The sequence below is a fragment of the Pseudoliparis swirei genome, chromosome 7 (assembly GCF_029220125.1).
Source record: "Pseudoliparis swirei isolate HS2019 ecotype Mariana Trench chromosome 7, NWPU_hadal_v1, whole genome shotgun sequence".
Lineage (NCBI taxonomy): Eukaryota > Metazoa > Chordata > Actinopteri > Perciformes > Liparidae > Pseudoliparis > Pseudoliparis swirei.
Window position 1 is genome coordinate 4,522,276 of NC_079394.1, and position 24,243 is coordinate 4,546,518.

Genomic DNA, 24,243 nt, shown 5'->3' on the forward strand with positions numbered 1-24,243 from the left:
GGTAGCTGCAGCTGTGTGGGGCGGATAAAGAGATGCAGGTGACCAGCTGTGTTTTTAAAAACAACGCTAACCTGACAGCACAAGGTGTTCTCCCGGTGACCGGCAGTCAGACGGCGTTATTGCCGCCGGCTACACGGTTGCCGCTGCACACCGCTTGTCCTCTTGTGTCAGTCTTTCTGCAGCACAATGGCACAGAGTGGCGCCGTGTCAAAGCCGCCGTTTAAATATGTATGGGAAACAGTCGACAGAACAATGTCAGCGCGACAGCAGGTGACCGACGAAGAGACGGGACCGGGGCGAGTGGCACAACCAGAGCCTCAGAGAGCACGCCGAGCCCGACACCGCTGCAGACGGAGAGGTGAAAGACGGGAGACGCGTCGAGGGCGGAGGACGACGTGTGCGCGAGCTTCTCGAGAGAGACGGAACGAACCTGGCCTTCACAGGCCGACGACACAGGGGAGTGAATGAGCGTGCGCTGTGGGTGTAATAAATAGAGCCTGTTTATTTGATACGCTGATTATTATTTCTCAAGGCCTATCAGATATGCAACATGATGCGAGGTAATAAAATATAAAAGGCCTTCCACGATTAGTCAATACTGTGCCATAAAAACACTATAAACTAGAATGGGCACTCGGTATAGAGCATACCTTCGCATATCACAAGATTGGGCATTGAATTATGAACATTTTGGCATGCATGCATGCCAAACAAAAAAAAATAAATATAATAAAAAAAAAAAAAAAAAAAAAAAAAACCTTTGACTTTCCATGATGATTGATCCCAAAATCCCACCAAATGTCATGCGATTCAAGAAGATTTTGACCTTTTCATGACTTTGACCTTGACCCGATCGATCAAAAAAAAATATCAACTCCCCTCGGATAATAACCAGTAATAAAATATAAAAGGCCTTCCACGATTAGTCAATACTGTGCCATAAAAACACTATAAACTAGAATGGGCACTCGGTAGAGAGCATACCTTCGCATATCACAAGATTGGGCATTGAATTATGAACATTTTGGCATTAGTTGCATGCCAATTGGATAGAAATTTACTGCTATGGTAAAAAGAAGATTTTGACCTTTTTCATGACCTTGACCTTTGATCCGATCATCCCAAAATCTAATCAAATGGTCCCCGGATAATAACCAGTCATCCCACCAAATTTCATGCGATTCGGTTTAATACTTTGAGTTATGCGAGTAACACGCATACAAATAAATGGCGATCAAAACATAACCTTCCGCATTTTCAATGCGAAGGTAATTATGCTGCAAGAGTTGGCTAATGAAATAAAGTCAAGACAACAAAGGCTTTCCAAGTGAAAACAGATATTCAATTTCAGTTGAAAGATTTCTGTACTTCCAGAATATTTGTTCTTCCCCGTCTTGTAAATGAAAGAGACGAAAAGTAAACGGCATCACAGCGCTCATCTTTTGACTTGAGTGTACGTCGTAAGATGTGTATTGGATGTATGAGTCACCGCTCCATGATGTCACCAGTAGGACCATGTGAGGGAAGAGGTCGGGTGACAGTGACGTGGGAGTGTGTGTACATGTGTGTGTGTGTGTGTGTGTGTGTGGCGAATTCACATGCTTGGTCCTGGAGGCCCGTAATGTGTACAGTAACCTTTCGTCGTGGTTTTTACGATGAAACGGTACACGTTACGCCCCTAACACGACACAGAGCGTCATGATTTGTAGTAATAATAAAAAGAAAACTAGTAGACACCGTACCTCTCCTTTGTTTTGTTTTCCACATTGACAAAGATGGAGGAGGTGGAGATGGTTCCCATGGAGGAGCCCTCGTAGAAGGACGGGTTGGCCGGAACCAGATCTGGACGCAGGTAAGAGCCAAACACAGCTGAGGAGAAAACATTCACATGCAGGTGATGGCAGAAAAAGGAAAACAACTTTACTAATTTCCTATATTTCCATCTGATCTTTTCGGGCCTGGTAAATGTTTTTCCAACTCCATGCATCCAGTTTTTTTCTAAATTTGTAGTCTCCCTTCTGAGACTTCTGAAAAGCTCCTCCAGAGCCACGCGAGTTACAATAATCGTGATGCGCCAACTGAACTTTCTTTGTATGATCTGTGGAGTTCTCCTTTTGTTGAGAAGACAGACATCGACCAACACTGACATCCACCCACATCATTTCCTGGAAAACCCAAAAAGCCCCATTAGTTAATCAATATGTCCAATAGAGCGTAAAGCTGTGGATCGTCCACGAGTAAAAAAATGAGACATTTTTATTCTTGTTATTTCTATGTGCTCTCTGGGAAGTTAAAACAAGTCTAATGACGGAGACAAGGCGAGGCATGAGGATTATATTTAAGTTAATTGATTAAAAAAAATTAAAAAAAGAGAAACATTCCTAGTATCAACCTCACGCCTCAGAGCGAATCAGATTAGCTCCGCCCTCTTTGATTTAGTCACCGTAAAGAGAGAGTCAGGAAGGGTAAGTATCCGAGGAGCTTTATAGTATGTTGCACCACAGCTGGAAAACAGTGGTGGTGGGGGGGGGGGGGGGGCTTGGCTGTAAAGAGGACATGTGACCCCATAACTTCCCCGTCTACTCCACACCCTTGTTTCTTCCGGCGTGGCGTGGGCTAACACTTCTTGATCATATCAAACACACAAAGGTCAGGTTGCTGATCATTCACTTTCTTTCACCCCATCTCAAACTGCTGATTGATGTGCCTTCTTGTTCAGAGTATGATTGAGAGAGAGAGAAAGAGTGAGAGTAAGAGAGAGAGAGAAGGTCACACAGCTTAAACTACATGATTATTCTTTTACACATGCCCTACGGACACAAGCTTGTAAATGTTGTAACTGATGAGCTCCTAATAACAAGGTGGCTTCTGGTTTTTTTTTTTTCTTCCATCAAGGCCAAACTCTGTGTCAACCAGAGTGACGGCTTGCTACCGGGGACATGAGGACAGCATGTTTATGGCCGAAGGAAAGTGGCTGTTTATGGGCCTAAGTGTCTCGTAAAAAAAAGCTCTAATAAAGCATAAAACACGGAGAATGATTAAGGTCATCAGAGGCAATTTAGAAACAGACACGTCGAGGATAACGATAATCATTGAAGTTTCGAGAGACAAACAACCTCCTTAATGATTCGGATACTTTGATGAACATCCCTGAATGTTGTAAAATATCCAAGATACGGATAAGGAATGACAGACTGTGAAGGTCAGAGTGAGGGAGTGTGGTTGTGTACCTTGTCCATCCAGACTGGCCAGGCTGCAGGCTCCGGCCAGCCTGTCCCTGCTGTCCTCCCTCTTCCTTTCATCCGCCTGCAGTGAAAGGATCTCCTGTGAGGACGACTTGAGAGCCGGGATGGACGTACGAGTCCTCTTCGAGGGGGAGAATCGCAGAGCTGCAGAGCGGGGAAAAAGAAGCAATTGAGGGAAATAATGGGAAAAGAGAGCGAAACAAATGCACGGGAGGAGAGGCCGAAAGACCGACAGGAGCAGATAATAAAGGGGAGATGGTGAAAAGAGACGAGGATCCCGATTAAAGCAATGTTCACGCACAATGAAACTCCAATGCTTGGCCTCTAAAATGAGCAGTAAAGCCATTAAACTGTTAAAATGCACGATGACACAAGTGCCTCCAAAGCAGGACATGAACCTCAATCCTGTCATCTCCCTCAGACTGGACTTGGCGACAGTTACTATAAATATAAAAAACAGGGATGAAAGATATAAATGTATACAAGTAAAATATAAAATGAAGTATATATATGTATATAAAATGAAACGTATGTATATATATATATATACACACACACACAAACAAATATAATACAATGACCGTGTATACTTTGCACAGTCATTGTATTATATTGGTTTGTGTGTGTGTATATATATACATATACGTTTCATTTTATATACATATATATACTTAATTTTTTATTTTACTTTGTATACTTTGCACAGTCATTGTATTATATTAGTTTGTGTGTGTGTATATATATACATATAGGTTTCATTTTATATACATATATACTTCATTTTGTATTTTACTTGTATACATCTATATCTTTCATCCCTGTTTTTTATATTTTATATTTTATTCTCGTGTGCTTAGTTTATTGGTGCTGCTACTGTGACGACAAATTTCCCCTTGGGGATTAATAAAGTATATATCTATCTATCTCCTGTAATAAGATGGCTAAATCCCCAAATCTTTGCCTCAGCCATGTTCATTTCCAGAGGGGGGGGGGGTCCCTCATGGTTGCATAACATTGCTACTATTTTGATGTTGAAGTAGAGTTTTTAAAACTACCAGATCAGCAGTTTTATAACTGCGTAACCTTTGTTTCTGAATTTCTAAACAACAAAACTCTTCTCAACAGGCCGGGATTCCCTTCTCTGGGTTTTTTTTTTTTGCACACGTCCCCTCCCTTCATCAACCTGCAGACTTACGCTGAGTCTTTCTGAAGACCCGTGTGCTCATGAACTTGAGGAAGCGGCTGGCATAAAATCCGGGCCGGTGCACCGAGACCGAGTCCTGAGGACGGGCAGAGGAAATGCAGAGCTGTTATTAGAGAGCCACGAGTCGACGTGAGAGGATGTTACCAAAATAAAAGGCTCATTCATAAAAGCAGCAGTGTCAGATTTGAGCGGCCGATCGACTCACGCCATCGTACACCAGGGCTTTCCACGAGTGTTCCAACTTTTTAATGAACCTGGAGAGAAACGACATAAGAAGAAGCCTCGTCACAAATACACCCGCTTACCCAACAACTTCCTCTTTCTGCTTGGTCAAACACGAGACTCTTGCCCATTGGCACACAACTAAGTCGAGTCATTTTTTGCATTTAGGCAGAAAATACTTCAAAGTTTAACGTTATGTAACGTTGTTTTTGAGGGAATCAAGCCACCGGAAGTAAGGCAGGATCAGCAAAGACAAATTGTCCCATATTTCTCCTCCCTGACCCGACCTCACCTCGCCCCCGACCAACCAGATTTATGCGATGCCTTTAAATGTTTACGAGTTTGAAAAGCCGGAGGCTTCCTTCTTTGTCACTCGACGCTTGTGCTCTCAGGGAAAGGCAAAGATCAATTTGTAAATAAAGAAGATTTATAGGCTTGTGTGTCCATTTAAATCATGTTGGATAGAGAAAAGGTCATTTTAGGGTCGAGGTGAAGTGGATTCCCATCGATGCTACGTGATAATTCAACATTAAGAGATCTTGTCGTAGGACACGCAACAATCGTAGCCGTGGTCAACTATTCAGACATATTTTATATTCATTGTCACATCTTTATTGGCCATTGATGAGACATTTTCATGGTCCAGGAAGTCAACAGATGCTATAGATCAGGGGCGTCGAACTCATCTTCACCGTGGGCCACATCAGCATCATGGCCGCCTCTTAAAGGGCCGGTGTATCTGAAGCGCTGTATAAACTACTCCCGAACATTAGATAACTCTCTTTGCGTTTGATTATTGTTTATTCGAGAGTAGAAATATTGTACACCTGGACATTTCTCTAATAGTATGACACAAAACCATTTAATTTGAAACCTTCAAAATAAAAGCACAGGATATAAAGGTGATGATATGTCTTTCAAGCCGTCAGGGGCCGCATAAAATGACGTGGTGGGCCGCATTCGGCCCGCGGGCCTCGTGTTTGACACCTGTGCTATAGATCATAAGAAAGCACCCGTATTAGAAACTAAATCATTGCAGGTTTATATAATCCCATAAATATGATATTCATCTATATCTTTCATCCCTGTATTTTATATATATTTTTTTATTCTCGTGTGTTTAGTTTATTGGTGCTGCTACTGTGACGACAAATTTCCCCTTGGGGATTAATAAAGTATATATCTATCTATCTATTCCTTTATTCGTCCCACAGTGGGGAAATTTCAAAAATCACAGCAGCGTAAATATATAAATAAATAATAATAATAATAAAAAATATCAGTACCTGTATGACTGTAGGATATCAATGATGCCAAGGAAGATGAACAGCTTTTCTTCTTTGTGTGTTTTGGCCGGGATGCCACCCATCCTATGACATCGTGAAAACAAATCCCGCAGTCAGAGCACAGCTACTGTCCCTCTTCTGCAATGCTGGACACACTGCACATGTTTATAAAAGAGGCACTTACAGTATTTACATTCATGTGTAATGCTGGTAATGACTGGAGCGGTGGCTGCGTTTGTATTTGTGTAGCTATGGTTATACGAGAGCCGCACTGTGTGCACACCGAGTGTTCTGCGTGCGGTCGTATAACTGTGTCCGTGAGAAAAAACCCCGTGGAGGATAAGACACAAACAGGCAGAGAGAGCGTATGCCCAAATATGTGTGCATGATACGTGCACACGACTCACGAGTTGTCTGTGGTGAGGAACTCTGCCGCCTTGCCGTCTCCCTGGATGGACTCCATGGCCGTGGAGTAGAGCACCCTCTGACCCACAGGTCTCCTCCCGTCCCCCCCTGCCTGGCCCAGCTCTCTCTGGCTCTGGTCCAGGACATGCACACCCAGCAGCAAGCTGTAGTCCATGATCTTGAAACTCTCCAGCACCTATAGCAGATTACAAGCCATGCAGTTGGTACAAGAGGAATCCTTTGATGAGGAATGGCACGAGCCGGATCGACAGGACAGGATATTTCCCGTGCGCTGTGACCTGCAGGATTACCTTCCTGGGCAGGATGCTACACCTTCAGCTCACAGGCGGTAAGTATCCTGGCCTGTTTTGAAATGTTTCTCCTAAAACACTTTGACAGCCTTTGAGGCTTCAGGGCCTCAAAGGCTGTGAAATATTAAAAGGAAATCTCCTGTTGGAACCAGTTTTGAGTTAAATAAACAAGGTGTTTCTCCACAGTGAGCCAAGTGTTACACATTGACCTTCAGGAGCTTTTTACCCAGTTTCCCAGGGACTCTGAGACTTAATGTTTGCTACAGTCCTCCAGTAAAGCAGCCGTGGCCAGTCAAGGGTAGAGAGAGAGAGAGAGAGAGAGAGAGAGAGATCTGGGAACAGGGTCAGAGTAAGGTCGCCAGTCTTATCTTATGACGGAGACTGAAAAAGGTTACTGCACTGGCTTGTGTTTCCTGACGCAGACAGAAGGGCGTGGCAGAGAAAGAGAGAGAGCATGACTTATCAGAAATAGAGAGGCGAAAGCCATGTACTTTTGCAAATAGCTTACTTTCCATTCAATCCCTTTAGTTAAAGAGAGCAAGATTTTTTTTAAATCATAAAACTCAGAAATCTCTCTATCAACTGCTTCAATGCATCAGTTGATGAAGAGCTACGAAGTAGGAGTTGAGAGGAACAACTAGGCTTGAGAAGAAACTGCTAAAAACACATCACACTAAGACTCATTAAAGTTCATCATCATTGTGTTGTGCATTCTCACTTACACTCCATAAATAACACAACCTAAACTAAATTGGAGGCAATAAAAACGTGTGGTATAATGGAAGAGAGCCTCGACCCAGAAGAGAACACCGGCCACATGTGTTAGTGAAGAATACGAGGCAGATGTCTTGAAGGACTACAACTTCCTCTTGTCTCCCCCTAGATAGGCGGTCTTCAGTACACGGGCAGAGAAGACATCGTCCTTATTAATGGTTGATCCAGTGAGCGTCCGTCATAGAAACGGCTGATGCATAAAGTCCCAGTCACACATTCGTACTCCAACACTAAACAGACTTCATGTCGGACTCAAACCAACACTGGGGCTTTTGTCCGAGCGTTGCCTTGTCCATAGCAACGATTTGCATCCCTTCAGTCAAACTCCCCCAGCTTATTCAAACTACAGCCATGTTGAACCCTCAGACGACAGAAGGCCGTCACTGTGCACCCCGGCCCCAGCTCGCACGGGCAAACAATCAAACCGTCACAGCAGAGAGAAAACAGCTGCGTGGCTGGGATTGTGTGTGCAAGAGATTCTCTTTGGATTCAGAAACAAATACTGTTTATTGTTGCAGGCGAAGAAACGCAGTCAATAATCAGCGAGCGGAGCGGAATACGAGTGACTCTCAGAGGCACGGCAGCCGAGTGTCTGAGCCGTCGCCGCTCAGATGTCTCACGGCGAATGGGAAAAGGCCTCGAGCTTCTGCGGGGATTGAGCTTTGTCACAGCATCCCCCGATCTTCAACACATCTCTGTTTCTCAGGATATTCCCCCCCGAGCAGTCCTCCACCCGTCTGTCTCGGAGCCATTTTTGCAGTGACACGAATACACAGCGAGCTTTCTTAAATCGGAGACCGTCTGCGGGCGGAAAAGAACACAGAGCTTCTTATACTCCTTTTGTGGGCCTGCTGGATCCACCCCCCCCTGTGAGTCCAGTTTCAATCACAGGAATATCTCTGCGCAAGTATGCATCTATAATTAATGAATGTTGTATTCATTAATTATAGATGTTGTTACCCATGACAACATATTCAATTAGGGACACCTGGCTTTTAATTATGTCACTTGTAAAGGCATATGGACTGTAAAACTAATTAAATGTGTGATACAATTTTTATTTAAATCCTTTTTCTGTGTCTGTTTATTCTCTCTGACACTGAACATAAATTCTCCGCTTTTTTATTTTTACAATTTTTTTTTCCGGATGTCAAATAATATCTTTTACCGAGACCGATAAACTTTCGTGTGCAGGTTTTCACTTGTTGCTAACATTTCATAGAACAAGGAATTAGTTGATTAATAAAGAAAATAATAAATAGATTAATCGATTATCAAAATGTGTAATGAACATCCGTGTTCATGCACGTGGTGAAGGATCCCGTTGAAGCCGACCTCCCTTCTGACTCCAAGGCCAGGGTCTGGTTTTCTGCTGCAGCGATTGAGAGAAGCCATTGTTGTTTCAGGATCCCAAGGCTGAGGAGAGGGCGAGCCATACAGTAAACGCTTGTTTATGATTGGCCAATGGCCACGCTTGCTTCTATGCAACCATTATTGTCCAAGAATGCATGCCCTCATTGTCCGAATCATTATTTCTGCACGCAATTAAAGGACTCCTATTTCATAAATTATTAAACAGAGGTATGACGTAGAAGTGTGGGGGGAGGGCATCAGTGTCTCAGCCGCTTGACATCATGAGCATCAGCATCCCCCTCACGCCCGTCTCGTCAAACACACACGCACAGTGGGTACAGACACACACTCGCTCAACAATGAACCCTCTCTGTCTCACTCTCTCCGTACAGTAGAGTCCAACATGAATTATTGATGTCTGTGTTGTTTTGGCATTTGGGAAGTACCAGGGGAGCTGCAGAGTAATGCAGTAGACTTCAAGGGAAGAAAGCGTGCCCTGTGTTTCCCAAGCAGTGTCACACATAACAGAAATATTAGAATATAACGGATTCCCTCAAACACATGACTCATCCTCCTCTTTGTCTCATCGCTTTCTCCTTCAACTTAACTCTGACCTCCCACACTCCCAAGAAACTAAAGTATTGGGCAAAAAAAAATTTCAGAGGCCTTACCACATATTTTATTGAACAACAGTCCACTTCCTCACTCCCCCCTGCCCTTCACAGCCTTGTTGTTTTGCTTCTGCCACCCCCTCCTCTGTGTTTTGGTTCGCAGCCTCGACTGGGGTGACGGGGTGAGCTGCTTACTCATGGAAATGGACAGCGATTCTGCTTACAGGGCACTTTACTTCCCGCTCAGGAGGCAAAAGCAGGAAGCCGTGACAATAACAAACTGTACCACACAGCAGCTGCTTAACGGCCTCACTTGCATATATACATACACGCCGTACCGGATGCTGTATGCATGCATTATGTGGCGCATAGAGCGCCTTCGTGGGCAGACAGTTCATGTCCGGGGGACGTTGGGCCAAGGTTGTAAATGGAAGTGTGCCGTTTGTTTGTAGAAATACTGACTTAGCAAGAGGAGAGGATGTCCTTATGACTGAACAACTGCCTAGGAAAACATTAAAAAGAAAATAGAAGACATCGATAAAGTCAGCATATTGGTTAATGATGTTGAGAGGGGATATAACCTGAGGAGGTCACTTAAAATGCCTCTCGATTTCTGGTAATCATTCTCTAACCCTCTAATTCTCGAATCACAAGACCCATGTTTGTGATCACGATTCTGTTAAAGGGCTGGGAAAGCCACCTTTGTTCACAGCTGTTCACAAACCTTTATTGGAAAGATACTCCACTTTCCCTGAAGAGAAACGTCAAACAAGTACGGTAGACCCAGAAGACGTACTGTAACAAAACTAGTTTCATGTCAAGTTACATTTTCTTTCCAATAACACATAAAGGAGAGGAGAGCTGAAAACAGAAGAGAAAAGAACTGTGTTGCCTAAAAGGCTAATCTAAGTATACCTAAAGCACCACACTATTCATTACTGCCAACTCTGTTCCATACTCCATCAATCACGGTTGGTGATGAAACCAACACACTAATAACTAGAATGGGCACTCAGTAGAGCGCATACCTTCTCATATCACAAGATTGGGCATTGAATTATGAACATTTTGGCATTAGTTGCATGCCAATTGGATACAAATTGACCGTGCTATGGTAAAAAAAATGATTTTGACCTATCCATGACCTTGACCCGATTGATCCCAAAATCTAATCAAATGGTTCCCGGATAATAACCAATCATCCCACCAAATTTCATGCGATTCGGTTTAAAACTTTTTTTGTGATGCGAATAACACGCATACAAATAAATAAATAAATAAATACACGGCGATCAAAACATAACCTTCCGCATTTTCAGTGCGAAGGTAATTATAACATTTAACCTGAGGCTGGTTTAATGGAAGGAATTAACTTCAGACCGGAGGACTGTCTGGCCAGAGCTCCGAGTCTCTCATGTCTTAATCACATTCGGTGTTTGGAGAGCTGTCATGTCGTGAGACATCGCAGCGCAGAGATGGTATACCAGAGCCCAGGGCAAAGGGAGAGCTGGGACTGAACACAGTGGAAACACACTGCAGTCCGACTGACAAAATGTAATATTTTATCCCATCTAAGATGTGCACACACCGTCCCAAACTAGAACACAATGTAATTAATTCATAGTGTTTAAGCTTTTACAAGCAGTTACAAGGATGAGAGGTCAGTGATCCTTTCAACACGTCCCTTTACTCCAGTGATTCCCCGGTTTAAAGCAATCTGCCCGAAGCTCTGCTATGGCACAAGACAAGATGTACATAGGTCAAAATGTTTTAGCAATCAAAAGAGACATAAAATTCAACTGAAATGGCCTTTTTGTTGGAAAATAATCCAATAAAAAAAACATAATAGACTTCCTTTTCCATTGTACAGCTTCCTTTTTAAGGAATAATAGTGACCTTCCTGTTGCAGTCCAATGAAAAAAAAGTCAAATGATCAAGAGAGAGAGAGAATGAGCATGCATCCACAACATCACTCGCTCCACACACTGCTAAAACCACCTACCAGAGACACCCCCCCCCCTCTCCATCCCTTCTTTCTTATTTTGTATTTTATTTTTTACCTTCGCATTGAAAATGCGGAAGGTTATGTTTTGAGCGCCGTGTATTTGTATGCGTGCGTGTTATTCGCATAAGTCAAAAAGTATTCAACCGAATCGCATGAAATTTGGTGGGATGATTGGTTATTATCCGGGGACCATTTGATTCAATTTTGGGATCGATCGGGTCAAAGTCATGAAAAGGTCAAAATCTTCTTTTTATCCAATTGGCATTCAACTAATGCCAACATTTTCATAATTTAATGCCCAATCTTGTGATATGCGAAGGTATGCGCTCTACCGAGTGCCCGTTCTAGTTTTGTATGTAGTTATGTTTGCATGTTTCCACATCTTAATTCATACTTTATTTAAATGTACCTTAAGTTGCTGTTATCGTGGTTGTTTATTCACTCTATTTGAAATCTTTGTATATAGTGACAGTGTGTCACAGTAACACAACCTCCAAACACCTGAATGTAAAGTTCTGAATACCCCAACTTCTTGGAGGTGGTATTATTCGTCATTTCTGTGTTTGCAAAATCAATAAAAAAAGATTTAAAATAAAACCACCTACCCGACAGTCTCTCTGCAGCGTCTTCATCAGGTTGTTGTACGTCTCTGCGTCAAAGTGAAGCCCTTCTTCATGCATGTCCTGGAAGTCCAGGTCTTTGTAGGTCGGACAGGTCTTTTCTCTCTCTTTCCTGGACGCTCGTCTCTTGTAGGTGGATCCCTTCAGGTCGTATTTGTAGTGCATTTTGACGGAGCGTGGCAACATGTTGTTCATTACCACCAGACGGATGTTGATGCCTCCAGACTGGATGCAGTACAGTCCGTAGAATTTGGGCAGCAGTGTGCGTGGATTCTGGTTCAGATTCTGTGATGTGACATGAAAGACAGCTTGACTTTTATTGCAATCATGTTTTGCTGATGCTTCTTGCATCATTTCTCTACGGTAGCCAACATAATTAAGAAGTGACAGCCAATATGAGTGCTGGGGGTCTTAGAATATATTTAGGGAACAGATATGAATAAATGAGCAAAATGATCAAATGTCTGACTTCTTCGCATCCATCTAGCGAGTCCTCCATCCAGCTAGTTCTCCGTCCCCTTTTCTGAGATGCTTTTTAATCTGATGGTGCCGACAGCTGAAGCTAATGAGAACCTTAACTGCATCTGATTTATGCCACCTAAGCATCTAAAAATGATCTCCGCAAATTCAACCCGTAGGCTACAATTCTTTAGACTCCCATTCAACATTCAGACGTGTAGTTTTGCTACCTGACTAAGTGCTGGAGACCTCATGAATCAACCGTAAGTCACTCACCATGTAGTATCCAGGCAGTAATCTTTGGAGAAACTTGGCCTCTTTGTGCTGGACGGTTTTAATGATGAACTCGTCATCGCTGGTTAGGTAGAAGAGAGAGCCGCTGGCCCCCGGGTTGGTGAGCTCGATCAGAGGCTCATTTACGAGAGAGTACTGAGGAAGGAAAACACACAGGAAAAAGTTTCATATATCATCTGAAACAAAAGACAAACTTCAAGAAAAGAGCTCCACTTTGCATAAATCCAGCTATCCAGCTCTAAACACAAACACGGTGATGCAGATTTTACATGTCAAATATGATTAACCCCCAATGTGAGAGTTCAGAGGTCAAGGCTCTGTGCCGGCCACAAAGTTTTTCCACATCAAACTCAGAAAACCATTTCTACATGGACCTGACTGTTCATAAAGGCACTGCAATGTTAAAACAGGAATGGGTCCGGCCCAAACTATTGCAACAGATTTGGAAACACATTGTTGTCTAAAATATAGTTGGATGTTGGAGCAGTGCGATTACTTCAGTTGAAACTAATGGGCTGAGCCCAACTCGTAAAAACAGCCCCTGAGCAAATCCACACGAAAATGCACGATTACCCACGTACGTCTGGCTGCATGATGTCTGGAAGTGGGTCGACATTATTATCATTGTGCAAACACATTAATGAGAACTGCATAATGACCAGATCTCTATCACATCGGGATGACAAATCTGTCTGCAAAATGTTGATAAGATCTGACATTTGATTATTGCTGCTAACAAACAGGCCGACTGTCTACGAACAGAAGCTCCTCAGCCAAGGTAATAATGAAGATTTACTGCTTGTGCTTCACTATAAAACATCAGAACAGATCGAGAGCCCTCATCCACCTGTGGCCATCAACGTGTGAGGGAGAGACTGGGATAGGAGCCACTTGAAGGGCAATGTGAGATGTAAACAGTGCATTATGGGAGCATTTACAGAGGAGCAACACTGGAGGCATCCGCTTCCCTCTCCAGAGACCCCTCCCCTGATGTCCGTTTGCAGTCACGTGTAATTACAACCACAAACCCATCCGTGGTTTGTTGCATTTGCATTCAGTGGGTGTGTGCGTGTGTGTTCTCTCTTTTAATTAGACTCCGCTGTAGCCTCCGTCTGAACGAATTCATCATCACCTCAAGGACATCCATCGTGAGTACATCCTCTAAGCTGCTGCGCCTCATGCCATCCTCGCCCTGCTGCCTTTAAGTCACATGCGGCCTTGGTCTCTCCTCCAGAACCCTTTGTCTTTCACTTATACAGACATGCATTTGGCCAAAACAAGAATGTAGCTTGTTGGGTTTTGAAAGGCTGACAAAAAGGATAATGGCAACATGAAATGATAAAGCTCATACAAGATGACAGAATATCTCCTTTTGTTTGTTTTGTCGGGACGAATAGGCAACAAGGTATTCTCTTTGATGAGAAAAGCAAATTACGTTAACATAAAGGATGGCATGTAGAGCACTTACAAGAAGGCTTTGATCATCTTTACTTTAAACATTACTCTCTGTTTCTCTCCAGCTATGTCTCGGCCTGCGCTTGAGGTTTTGATTGTGTTAAGAAATCACAGAATCCACTGCGGATTTCATTCAGCTCTGCGAGCTGGATAACGCTTTCATAATGAGGGCGCGCTCCGTTAGCTCAGTCAGTACCTCCAATATCTCCACCAGCCCAATGTTTTGTCTTGACTTTATCCTCACATCTCGTCTTTCCTCTGCTCAGATGATGCGCCGCATTACCAGCCTACTACTCAATAAGATACACCTCGAATTTGATGACTAAAAACTATACACTGAGGTGGAAGACTAGAGTGTAGTCAATGTGAAGTAATTCAAGAGAATTGTCTCTTATGGGTGCAATGTTTTTTTTACTAGAAAAAAATCTGATTTAACTATTCATGTGGACAAATAAGCTCTGAACAGAAATAACGTGTAGTTCAGTATACAGTACGCTTGCACCAGAGAGGTTTTCAACAATGATCAAATTTAGTGTTTTTGGCACAGTGGTAGATATAATTAATTAAAGCGATAGTGAGGGAAATGCGCATATTCCCTGTCCTGTCGAGAGATGAGATTGATACCTCTCACATGTCTGCCCACTAAATTTGAAGCTACAGTGAGCTGGCAGTTAGCTTAGCTTTGCATTAAGACTCAAAATGATTCCAGCAATCCAGAAACCAGCCTCTCAAAAGCTCACCGTCCAAGACATATTTGTTTTGTGTAACCCATACAAAACCGGAGAAGTAGAAAAACTACAATGTGTGGTTTTACGTGGGGTTATGTGCAAGAACATTTCTTAGCAGTGATTTCCTGGCCGGACAACGAGTGGAGAAGTCACAGTGAATAAGCCTGTTTACCAAAACATTAAAACAGTAAAACATTGCTTTGAGTCATTTCTCCTGGGTAAATGTAATGTTTTATAGTGTCTTACTTCAGTTATATGATGTGAATACTTGATTCAGGACATGAGGTCTGGATTATGAGTTTATGACTGGATTATTTTGTTGAATGTGGAAGAAACAATAACCAGTTACTGACAGTTCATCTAGCTTTGAGTCTTACCAGGTAGTCGTCTGGTTTGATGCCGAACAGATCCCTGAAGTAGCGGAAGGCCAGCGGGGCGTAGGTCTTGAAGCGAAAGTCAGGATAGTGATGTGCCGGGGTCAAGTTGCTTCCCTCACTATGATGTGTAATGAACAACCAACCAGGCAGGAAACAAGAACATATATTGATTCATTAGATACATTATTCCAACACTGATTCAAATAAGGTGGGGTTAAGAAAACCTTTACATTACACTACCGTTCAAAAGTTTGGGGTCACCCAGACAATTTTGTGTCTTCCATGAAAACTCACTTTTATTTATCAAATGAATTGAACATTTCATAGAACATATAGTCAAGACATTGACAAGGTTAGAAATAATGATTAATATTTGAAGTATTAATTTTGTTCTACAAACGTCAAGCTCAAAGGAAGGCCAGTTATAGCTTATATCACCAGCATAACTGTTTTCAGCTGTGCTAACATAATTGCACGAGTTTTCTAATCGGACATTAGTCTTCTAAGGCGATTAGCAAACACAATGTACCATTAGAACACTGGAGTGATAGTTGATGGAAATGGGCCTCTATACACCGATGGAGATATTTCATTAGAAACCAGACGTTTCCACCTTGAATATTAATTTACCACATTAACAATGTATAGAGTGTATTTTTGATTAATTTAATGTTATCTTCATTGAAAAAACAGTGGTTTTCTTTGAAAGATAAAGACATTTCTAAGTGACCCCAAACTTTTGAACGGTAGTGTATGTAAGTGAACAGTGTCAAAACACACACAGACATTCTCCAACCAAGGATCACATGCAAGCAGCACGAGGCGGGAAAGTGAACCCTTAAAATCGTTGTGCCCGGGCAATTGACTCCCAGTCAGTGTATTAGCGATCCCTTGTGATGTGCTGCACCCATGAATGAACAGGCTGCAGTCAAGTCATCCCTGGGAACCCAGATTCTCCAGGAGTTTGGTGACAATCTAGCCTGTCTCGAGTTCTCCGCCTGGAGACTGAAGGTGACTGATTACTGGATGTAAACAATACCACACCACACATGATGAACCTCGACTCGGGAAGAAAGGGAAACAATTTAAATTGAGAACAACAAACTCACAAAATAACCCACGTTTTGTTGTCGATTTGACTGGACCTTAAAAACCTGACATTCCGAAACGGGCTTCGTCAAAGACGTGCGTCCCAGGGGAACACAGCGACACAGGAGGAAGCACGTCTGATGAGGTCAGAATGAGTCAGCCGCCACGTTCTTTCATCTTGTAAAGAAACCGCACCGACACTAAATCTACAGGAAGTAGGTCAAATAAAAAGATGTATTTTCCAGGGCACCTCTAAATCTGGTTCATATTCTTGGATGGCTTTCTGGATAAAGAGGCTCGTGCCTTGTTGTTTTAGGCTGGTGTTATATTCAGTAATGAGATCCAGGGAACAGTCAGGCTCGGCTGTGTAACACAATAAGTGTGATTACTCTACAATGAAATCTGACTGCTCTGTTTAGTGTGTGAAGGAAACCACAATTATCTGTCATGGGTAACATACGCCTCACATGGAAACCATTTCACAACACACTTCATTTGGAAATGTTTCATTCAATCTAATCAGAGGGCCATCTGTGAGTGTGTGTGTGAGAGAGAGAGAGGGGGGGAGAGAGAGAGAGAGAGTGTGTGTGTGTGTGTGTGTGTGTGTCAAAGTGATCTGCGACATCTCCAGCCACCCAAAACTCGCCTGACAGGATGAACAACAGTGGAAACAGCTCCAAAGAGGAGCAACAGGAATAAGAGAAGGAGAAGGAGGGAAGCAGAAGCACAGAGAGAACCGTCTCAGCCAATCTCGTGAAAGAAAGGGGGGGGGGTGCTTTTACATATCAGAAAAACGTAGAGAAAGTTTAGAGAACTAAGAGGGAAACAGTTATGTGAGATGCAAGTTGTAAGACATACATTTTGTCTTTGTATTTTGTATGTTGTGTTTTGGGAAATTTTCTTTTTCCTTAACCATCCAACCTTTTCTTCAGCTGGCTTTCCCTCGGAATAGCTGGCCCTGAAGATAACGACAACTTCAGTTGTATTTCACCGTCATGTGAAAAGGCTCGATATTGGGTGCAGAATTTAGGATGATGTAACAAGCAAGCTTTGAACTATTGACATGTTGTATTTCAAAAGACATCACTTATCTTTACTTTTCAGGAAAGCAACAGATGGTTTTCAAACACTCACAGGAGGACAGACACAGAAACCAAGAGTAGTGTTTGCGTTTGGTTGCCGAGCAGTACAACGTCTGTGCGTGCCAAGACCAGGTTTGCATAAATCATCATGAGTTTGCATATCCTGGTTCAGCATTCGCAGGTAAACCACAAAGTATTTCCTCGTCGGACTCCGATCCTCTTCCTCGTCTTGAATGGTCCGTTTATTTGGCCACAAAAAAACAACCAATGAACACATTCAGCTTGATTCTGACTCGTTTCTTTTTGCAGGAATCATTGCATGTCGTCCAGGTTAAAACAAAGCAAGTTTGTAAATAGAAAATAATTAACCCATTCAGCTAACTATAATGTTAGCTAATTAAAATGTCCCCACAAATGACTGTGTTCTACTGTGAGACAGATGCTGGTTAGTCACTGGGGAATGTGTCTGAGCATCAACTATGCACTAATGTACATGTGAACACCAGTAAAACTTTGAAAGAAATGTCTGGGTCGGTTTTAGATGATGTCCAATGTCTCTAAGCTGATGATGTGATTGTGAACACAGCCTGAGATGACCACACACTGACATATGGTTTCACTGTGGCAGTAAGAGGCACACAGTAAGCTAATTTCACAGTTCTTGGCAGGATAATCCACCAGAATAGTTGTATCCCTGCATCATGACTTGGACTAACAAAATTGACGTCGTTGATAAATGACGACGGTTGCAGTTTGTGGTAGCGGCGAAATTTCTTAAGACTCAATTTCCAGCGCTTGCAGTTTCCACTGAGCATAATAAATTATAGTTTTAAATGTCTTTAATGCAAAAACAAGACATTTACTATTCGAGCGGGCAGACTGAACAACAAGCTTCGTCTTTAGTTGCTTTCCATTCATTCACTTTGCAGCGTCAGGAAATTGTCGCAGCCAAAGAGCAGCCGGTTGCCGCCTACACATGATACGCTTCCATGTCCTCTGATTCACTAGCTCTTGTCGAGGAAATAAACTTGAGCTTATGCAAAAGTCTGGCTGCTATTTTCAAAAAACAATGTGCAAATCAATTAACTCACACATTGGGCGATTGCTTTCAGAAAATGTATACATGATGGAAGACGTCTTCCTGTGTATAGAGGCGGTGTGTGCGGTGGGGGTGGACGCTCCATTGCACTGACCTGGGCAGGAAGACACTCTCCACCACATAGAAGTCTTGCATAAGCACGTCTCTGTCGGGCTTGGAGGTGAGGTTGCCCACTGTATAGCCAATACCGAGCTGAATGGCCCCCTTCAAGGCCGATGATGTGGTCTGGATGGGAACATAGAAGAGAAAACAACAGATTAGTCAGGCTTTAATATCAGACTGTCACGGTTATCCTCATTGCATACACTAATGGATGTAAATGTAAAGCCTGGGAGTGATTTTGGGGTTAGTTAGCTCAGTGGGGGGAGAGGCCTGCCTGCAAGCAAGGTTGTGACTCTCCCCATCAGTTGCAAGTCGAAGTGTCCTTGAGCAAGGCACTGAACCCCCAGTTGCATCACTGCAGCCCACTGCTCCTTAATAACTAAGGATGGGTTAAATGCAGAGAACTAATTTCCCCTTGGGGATTAATAAAAGTGTATATTTATTTATTTATAACTAGGGATGCAAAATCCTGGGAATATTTAAGGTGGAGACTTTTTTTTCAGCGGTTCTTTGCAAAGGCTATTTTTAACATGTCATATGCAGATATAAACACACCTTTTTACCATATTTTTAGCACATAATCCATTAATTTGCTAAACTCCATAATTCAGGTACATTCCTATTTAATGGGATCCTGGAAAATGTCCTGTACAAGCAATGAAAGCGTGCTGCTGTATAGTACAATTTTTTAGTATGTACTTCACACTCACACATTAAAACCCCAGGAGAGCTGTATTGTAAACACACAAGACCTGACACAGTAATATCTGTTGTGGGCAGCCTTTTAATGGTGACATTTTAAGAAATGCTGCCATAAGCAGTGACGTCGGACATTTTTATTTTTTTTCAGGAAAGGAAACAAGCGTGACCAGCACTTGACTGATTTCTGGCAGCCGGCCCTGGCAGGGGACTCACAAGCTCAGAAGTAAAGACCTTTTGGTCTCGTCGGCTCAAGACAGCAGCACTCAAAATAAATGTTGTGGAAGCAGTTTGACATCCATCTTTCAAATTAAACCATACACAGTGAAGCTATCGTATGAATATTCATACCGATTTACCTTTTTGTATGTTTTCTCTCTGCTTCTGCTCCAAGGCCCTCCGATCCCATTCTCTGTTGTGCTAGACATCTGAAAAAGACGAAAAGGACGGAAAGAAATGTGATAAAGTAAAATTACTGGGGCTCATCACAAATTACTGAGAATGTCAGGAGAATAAACTTACAGTGGCTAATGTAAAGCTGTGCCCGGTAAAACAGCAATCAGGGCGACATCTCCTGATTGTCAGCCAACATCAGGAGGTTTGGATATGTTCCCCTCTGCAAGAGAACAGACACACAAGCTAGTTTTACAGAATACAAAAAAACAGGGGTAATAAACGCTCACAGCCTGGGCATTAAGTGAAGCTGTTGCAAGTTATGCTGTGACTGAGGATGGGATGAAACACAAAGATACCCTGATTGACTGATACGTTTGAGGCTACTTTAATGCAAGCATTCCTGTTAATCTCTGCCTGATAGCAAAAGCAATGCAGACTTTCTAAACGTTCACTTTTATACTGGCCTCCAGCATGAGATCACTGGTTATACAATGACTCATGAAATATTTATATATATATCAGCTCTTCTTATTAGCCTTGCTCTGGAGAACAGAGCTATTCGGAGTCAGTTCGGCTGTCGCTTCACAAATCGTACTGTGCAGACGTAGAAAGCACAAGGTGATTTAGTGGCACCTTCTTCTCAGCTGCAGAGTGTGTATAAATGAAGAGTCGTCCTGGGGCGGAAAAGCAATCTGGTGGTGCTGCCTAGCTTACAGAACCGAGTCCTTACGGAGCCACGAAAAACATTAATTTCCGCATATGTTCTCCATGAATCGTACCACTCCCTGTCACTCTCTTGTAAATGCATCCATGTCCTCCAGCCCCTTATACTCTCTCTATCACATTTTTATTACCTTCGCATTGAAAATGCGGAAGGTAATGTTTTGATCGCCGTGTATTTGTATGCGTGCGTGCGTGTTATTCGCATAAGTCAAAAAGTATTAAACCGAATGGCATGACATTTGGTGGGATGATTGGTTATTATCCGGGGACCATTTGATTAGATTTTGGGATTGATCGGGTCAAATGTCAAGGGCAAGGTCATGAAAAGGTCAACATGTTATTTTTACCATAGCGGTCAATTTTTATCCAATTGGCATGCAACTAATGCCAAAATGTGGCTGCGGCGAATGTATGCGCTCTACCGAGTGCCCATTCTAGTTTTGAATGTGTTACTATGCGGTAGCTACTGTATAATAACAAAGTTACAAAGCTGCAGGGTGTAACACACACACCAAATATGCTGTAGCCATGTTTAAAAATAGTCTTTAAAAGGAGAAGGGTGTCTTGAGGTTCTATATGTGGACACACAAACACACACTGAATCAGATATCGAGAAGAATGTACCAGACACTAAACTCTGATCTCTAGACGGAGTCCTAATCTGTGTACCAGCTCTTCTGTTGCTATAAACAAGAAACACCAACGCTGATGAGCTTCATCGGGGAGCACAACTCCCAACTACCGATATTTGTTTTTGTTGGGGTCCATGCATAAATTAAACCGTCTCTATATCGACTTTAAAATAATATTTTGTAGTTTTGTGTGACCATATTTGGAAGGTGTGGTCACACAAAACATTAGAGATCATCTTTGTCGCATGACTGTTATTAAGCTTTGGCTATGTCATTAGACATTAATCAGAATAGTTATCTTCCCCTCTGAGCAAAGCAGTGTTGATCCACCTGAGCCATCAAACTGTAGCACTGGCTGTGGGCTCTAGACCTGAGGAATGTTAATGAGCCTCTGGCTCTCTGACAGTCCTAGCCTGAGTGTCAGCGTTAAAGGGGATTGTTTGGAACTCGCCCTCTCTCTCTCTCTCGCTCACCTGACCCCACAACCCAGCTGGTGCTCCAACAGACTGTTTCTAGAACAATCTATGATGGGCCTGCAGCTGCATTGAGCAACAGCAGGTCTGTTGTTCCCGTAAAGAAAGAGAGGCAGACAGATGGTTGCACATTAAAATGGATGGATGGATGATCTAAAATATGCCGTGTTTTATGACCGTTACAACCCCTCCCGGCATACAGAGACACAGATGTCAAACATTGATGTGTTTGTGAGTCACAATTACATTATTGTGAGCTATAAAAATGTTGTCGATGTCAAATCAGATTGTTGTCAGGTTGAGGACCAAAAAGGTAAAATTATACATCTGATCAATAAAAAAGGAAACTCTAAATCTGAATGAAACCCATTTAGACCTGGCCTGTCTAGAGGGGAGAGTCTGGGTTGATTATGCACCTTTGTGAAAGTATACCAATATCATAAAGACGTCATACGCTACGTCGACACAATGTAGACCAAAGGGAAAATAATTATTGAACGAGAAAAAAATATCTCCATTTCTATTTCACACAGTGGTCAAGCTTGGAATCCACACAAACAAATATTTACACGTGAGAAGCAACTGTCGAGTAAAAAAAACAAAAAAGTTTCTTGCCAAACTCACCACAGCTCTTCCTGTGACTGTCTTTGTAAAAACCCAGACTTGGTTAACACGTTCCTACTTACGAAGCACTTTGTGACTTCTGCTCTTAAAAGCTGCCGTGGAAATAAACTTCTCTTCTGTGCGTCAGTCTCTCTGTTCCTGAACAACTCTGTTCTTCCCGCTCACCACCACCCGTCAAGCAAACACACTTGACTGCAGATCAAACACCGGCTCTCATGCCATATCTCCATGGTTTGAGGGAAATTGCCACGGGTGCCTGCTACTCAGCCTCTGTGCAAGTCAAATAGCCTCACAGTAGCTGGAAAATATGTTGCTGAGAGCAGGCAGAGGCCGTCTGGTTGATAAGATTGCAGATCTAATGCATTTGAACTGTGAAAAAGCTGCAGCTGTGGCGATAGTCCCTCCCAGATGTCAGGAGGCAAGGTAATGACAGTAATCAGGCAGCTTAATCAACCAAAAGAGGCGTTGTATACAAGAACATAATGATCTCTTCATATCGGGAGACCTGGTTATTTGCAATAAGTGACAAAAGTGGAGAAAAAAATTCTGCAGTAGAGAACAATCATTTTCAAACCTTCCGATCACGACACCGGGGAGAAGAGTTTTCGGTCAGGGAGGCTTCCAGTTTCTTTCACCAGGACACAGATACTACATATCGGTTTCTTTTTTTTTTCTCTGCTTTTCTTCAGTCCCCAGATAATATTGGATTACTGCAGCAGATTGGAGACATAATGGATAATCAATAGCAGACCAGCATTCCAGGGAGATGAGGACTGGTCTGCTGGGCTTCCGTGACCTTCACCATCCCCGACCGTGAGAAGTTAGCTAAGCACAGATATCTGGATGGATACAATCAAGAAGATGCATGGGGAGTCAGCTTAGCTCGGCTTCATCGACTTAACCGCTCTGATCCTCGACTACAGCTCACAGAAACTCCATCCAAGCAACAATGAACATGTACGACTGCATTGTTGTTTGGATTCCAGGACATCGGTCAACATGATGAAAAAACGTACAGATGAAATGTAAATGATCGACAAAGAAGTGATGAAGTATGAATAAATGAAATGTAAATAAATTCATAAATACATTTTTTAAATGCAGAAAAGTACAGTATATGACAAGGCAGAATGTCGTGGAGCAGTAGCCACTCTCCTTCTGATGACTTGTGTTAACACTTTGGTGCGATTACATAATTGGCTTAGTGACCCCAACTGGGTAAAATAGTTCTGTACTTCTGTTAAATGCGTCGGGTTCTTCTCTGAATCAAGGGGCTCGGAAACAAACATCTGATGTGTGGACTCCCCTCCACCAGCCAAGCAGAGATTCTCAATAGAATAAAACAGAAGATGTAAACTTTCACCAGCCTCAAAACATTCAGATTCATCCCATGGCCTTTGTAGACATTTCAACAATGACTGTTTTGCTAACAGACAAGCAGGGGGGTGAAACATGCTTGGTCACTTTATAGCAGAAATATCTGCTCATTAATGACAAAGATATAGAACCAACCCAAATGCAAACAGACACAAATACACACAACGCTCACAGATTCAATGTGTACATGTGCAGATAAACAAAGAGGTGTTGTGTCCCCGTCACAACTCATTACTTCAATTTTATCTCTCCGGTGAGTCCCTACAGCAAATGAGGCAGTAAAACAGCAGGCAGGTGTATTTTGGACTGTTTTTGGTGCTTTCTGTTCCACATTTCAGAGTATCCTCTGGGGTTGTGTTTGTTTTCATCATCCTCTGAGAGAGACAAGCTGTGCTGCAGAGTCTGCCTGCGTGCACCAGGCACTATGCTGCACTGCAGAGCTATCTGCGTGAGTGTGTGTGGACACTATATGTATATGAACAAGACAAATGCTACAGACACACTGGCCGCCCATGCAGCCGTTTGATTGGTTGGATTAACAATGTGGAGATGACTTCTATTAAAACTAGAATGGGCACTCGGTAGAGCGCATACCTTC

General features: G+C 42.7%; 1 protein-coding gene across 8 annotated transcripts in view; it reads right to left on the minus strand.

Annotated features, from left to right (window-relative positions):
* Positions 1-24,243, minus strand: part of pip5k1bb (phosphatidylinositol-4-phosphate 5-kinase, type I, beta b) — a 33,629-nt gene that overhangs the window by 2,717 nt on the left and 6,669 nt on the right. For 3 of the 8 annotated variants that reach the window (XM_056420170.1, XM_056420169.1, XM_056420167.1), the window contains 13 exons: positions 22,843-22,978; positions 19,943-20,036; positions 19,780-19,848; positions 18,714-18,844; positions 15,350-15,467; positions 12,772-12,924; positions 12,022-12,321; positions 6,365-6,558; positions 5,958-6,041; positions 4,655-4,703; positions 4,441-4,525; positions 3,231-3,389; positions 1,743-1,869 (listed from right to left, as the gene is read on the minus strand). In XM_056420170.1, the coding sequence (XP_056276145.1) occupies positions 1,743-1,869; positions 3,231-3,389; positions 4,441-4,525; positions 4,655-4,703; positions 5,958-6,041; positions 6,365-6,558; positions 12,022-12,321; positions 12,772-12,924; positions 15,350-15,467; positions 18,714-18,844; positions 19,780-19,848 (1,469 nt within the window). In that variant the 5' untranslated portion in view covers positions 19,943-20,036; positions 22,843-22,978. Of the gene's footprint in view, positions 1-1,742; positions 1,870-3,230; positions 3,390-4,440; positions 4,526-4,654; positions 4,704-5,957; positions 6,042-6,364; positions 6,559-12,021; positions 12,322-12,771; positions 12,925-15,349; positions 15,468-18,713; positions 18,845-19,779; positions 19,849-19,942; positions 20,037-22,268; positions 22,520-22,842; positions 22,979-24,243 lie in introns of those variants that run through there. The other 5 variants (XM_056420164.1, XM_056420168.1, XM_056420165.1 and 2 more) reach the window with 3 other exon arrangements.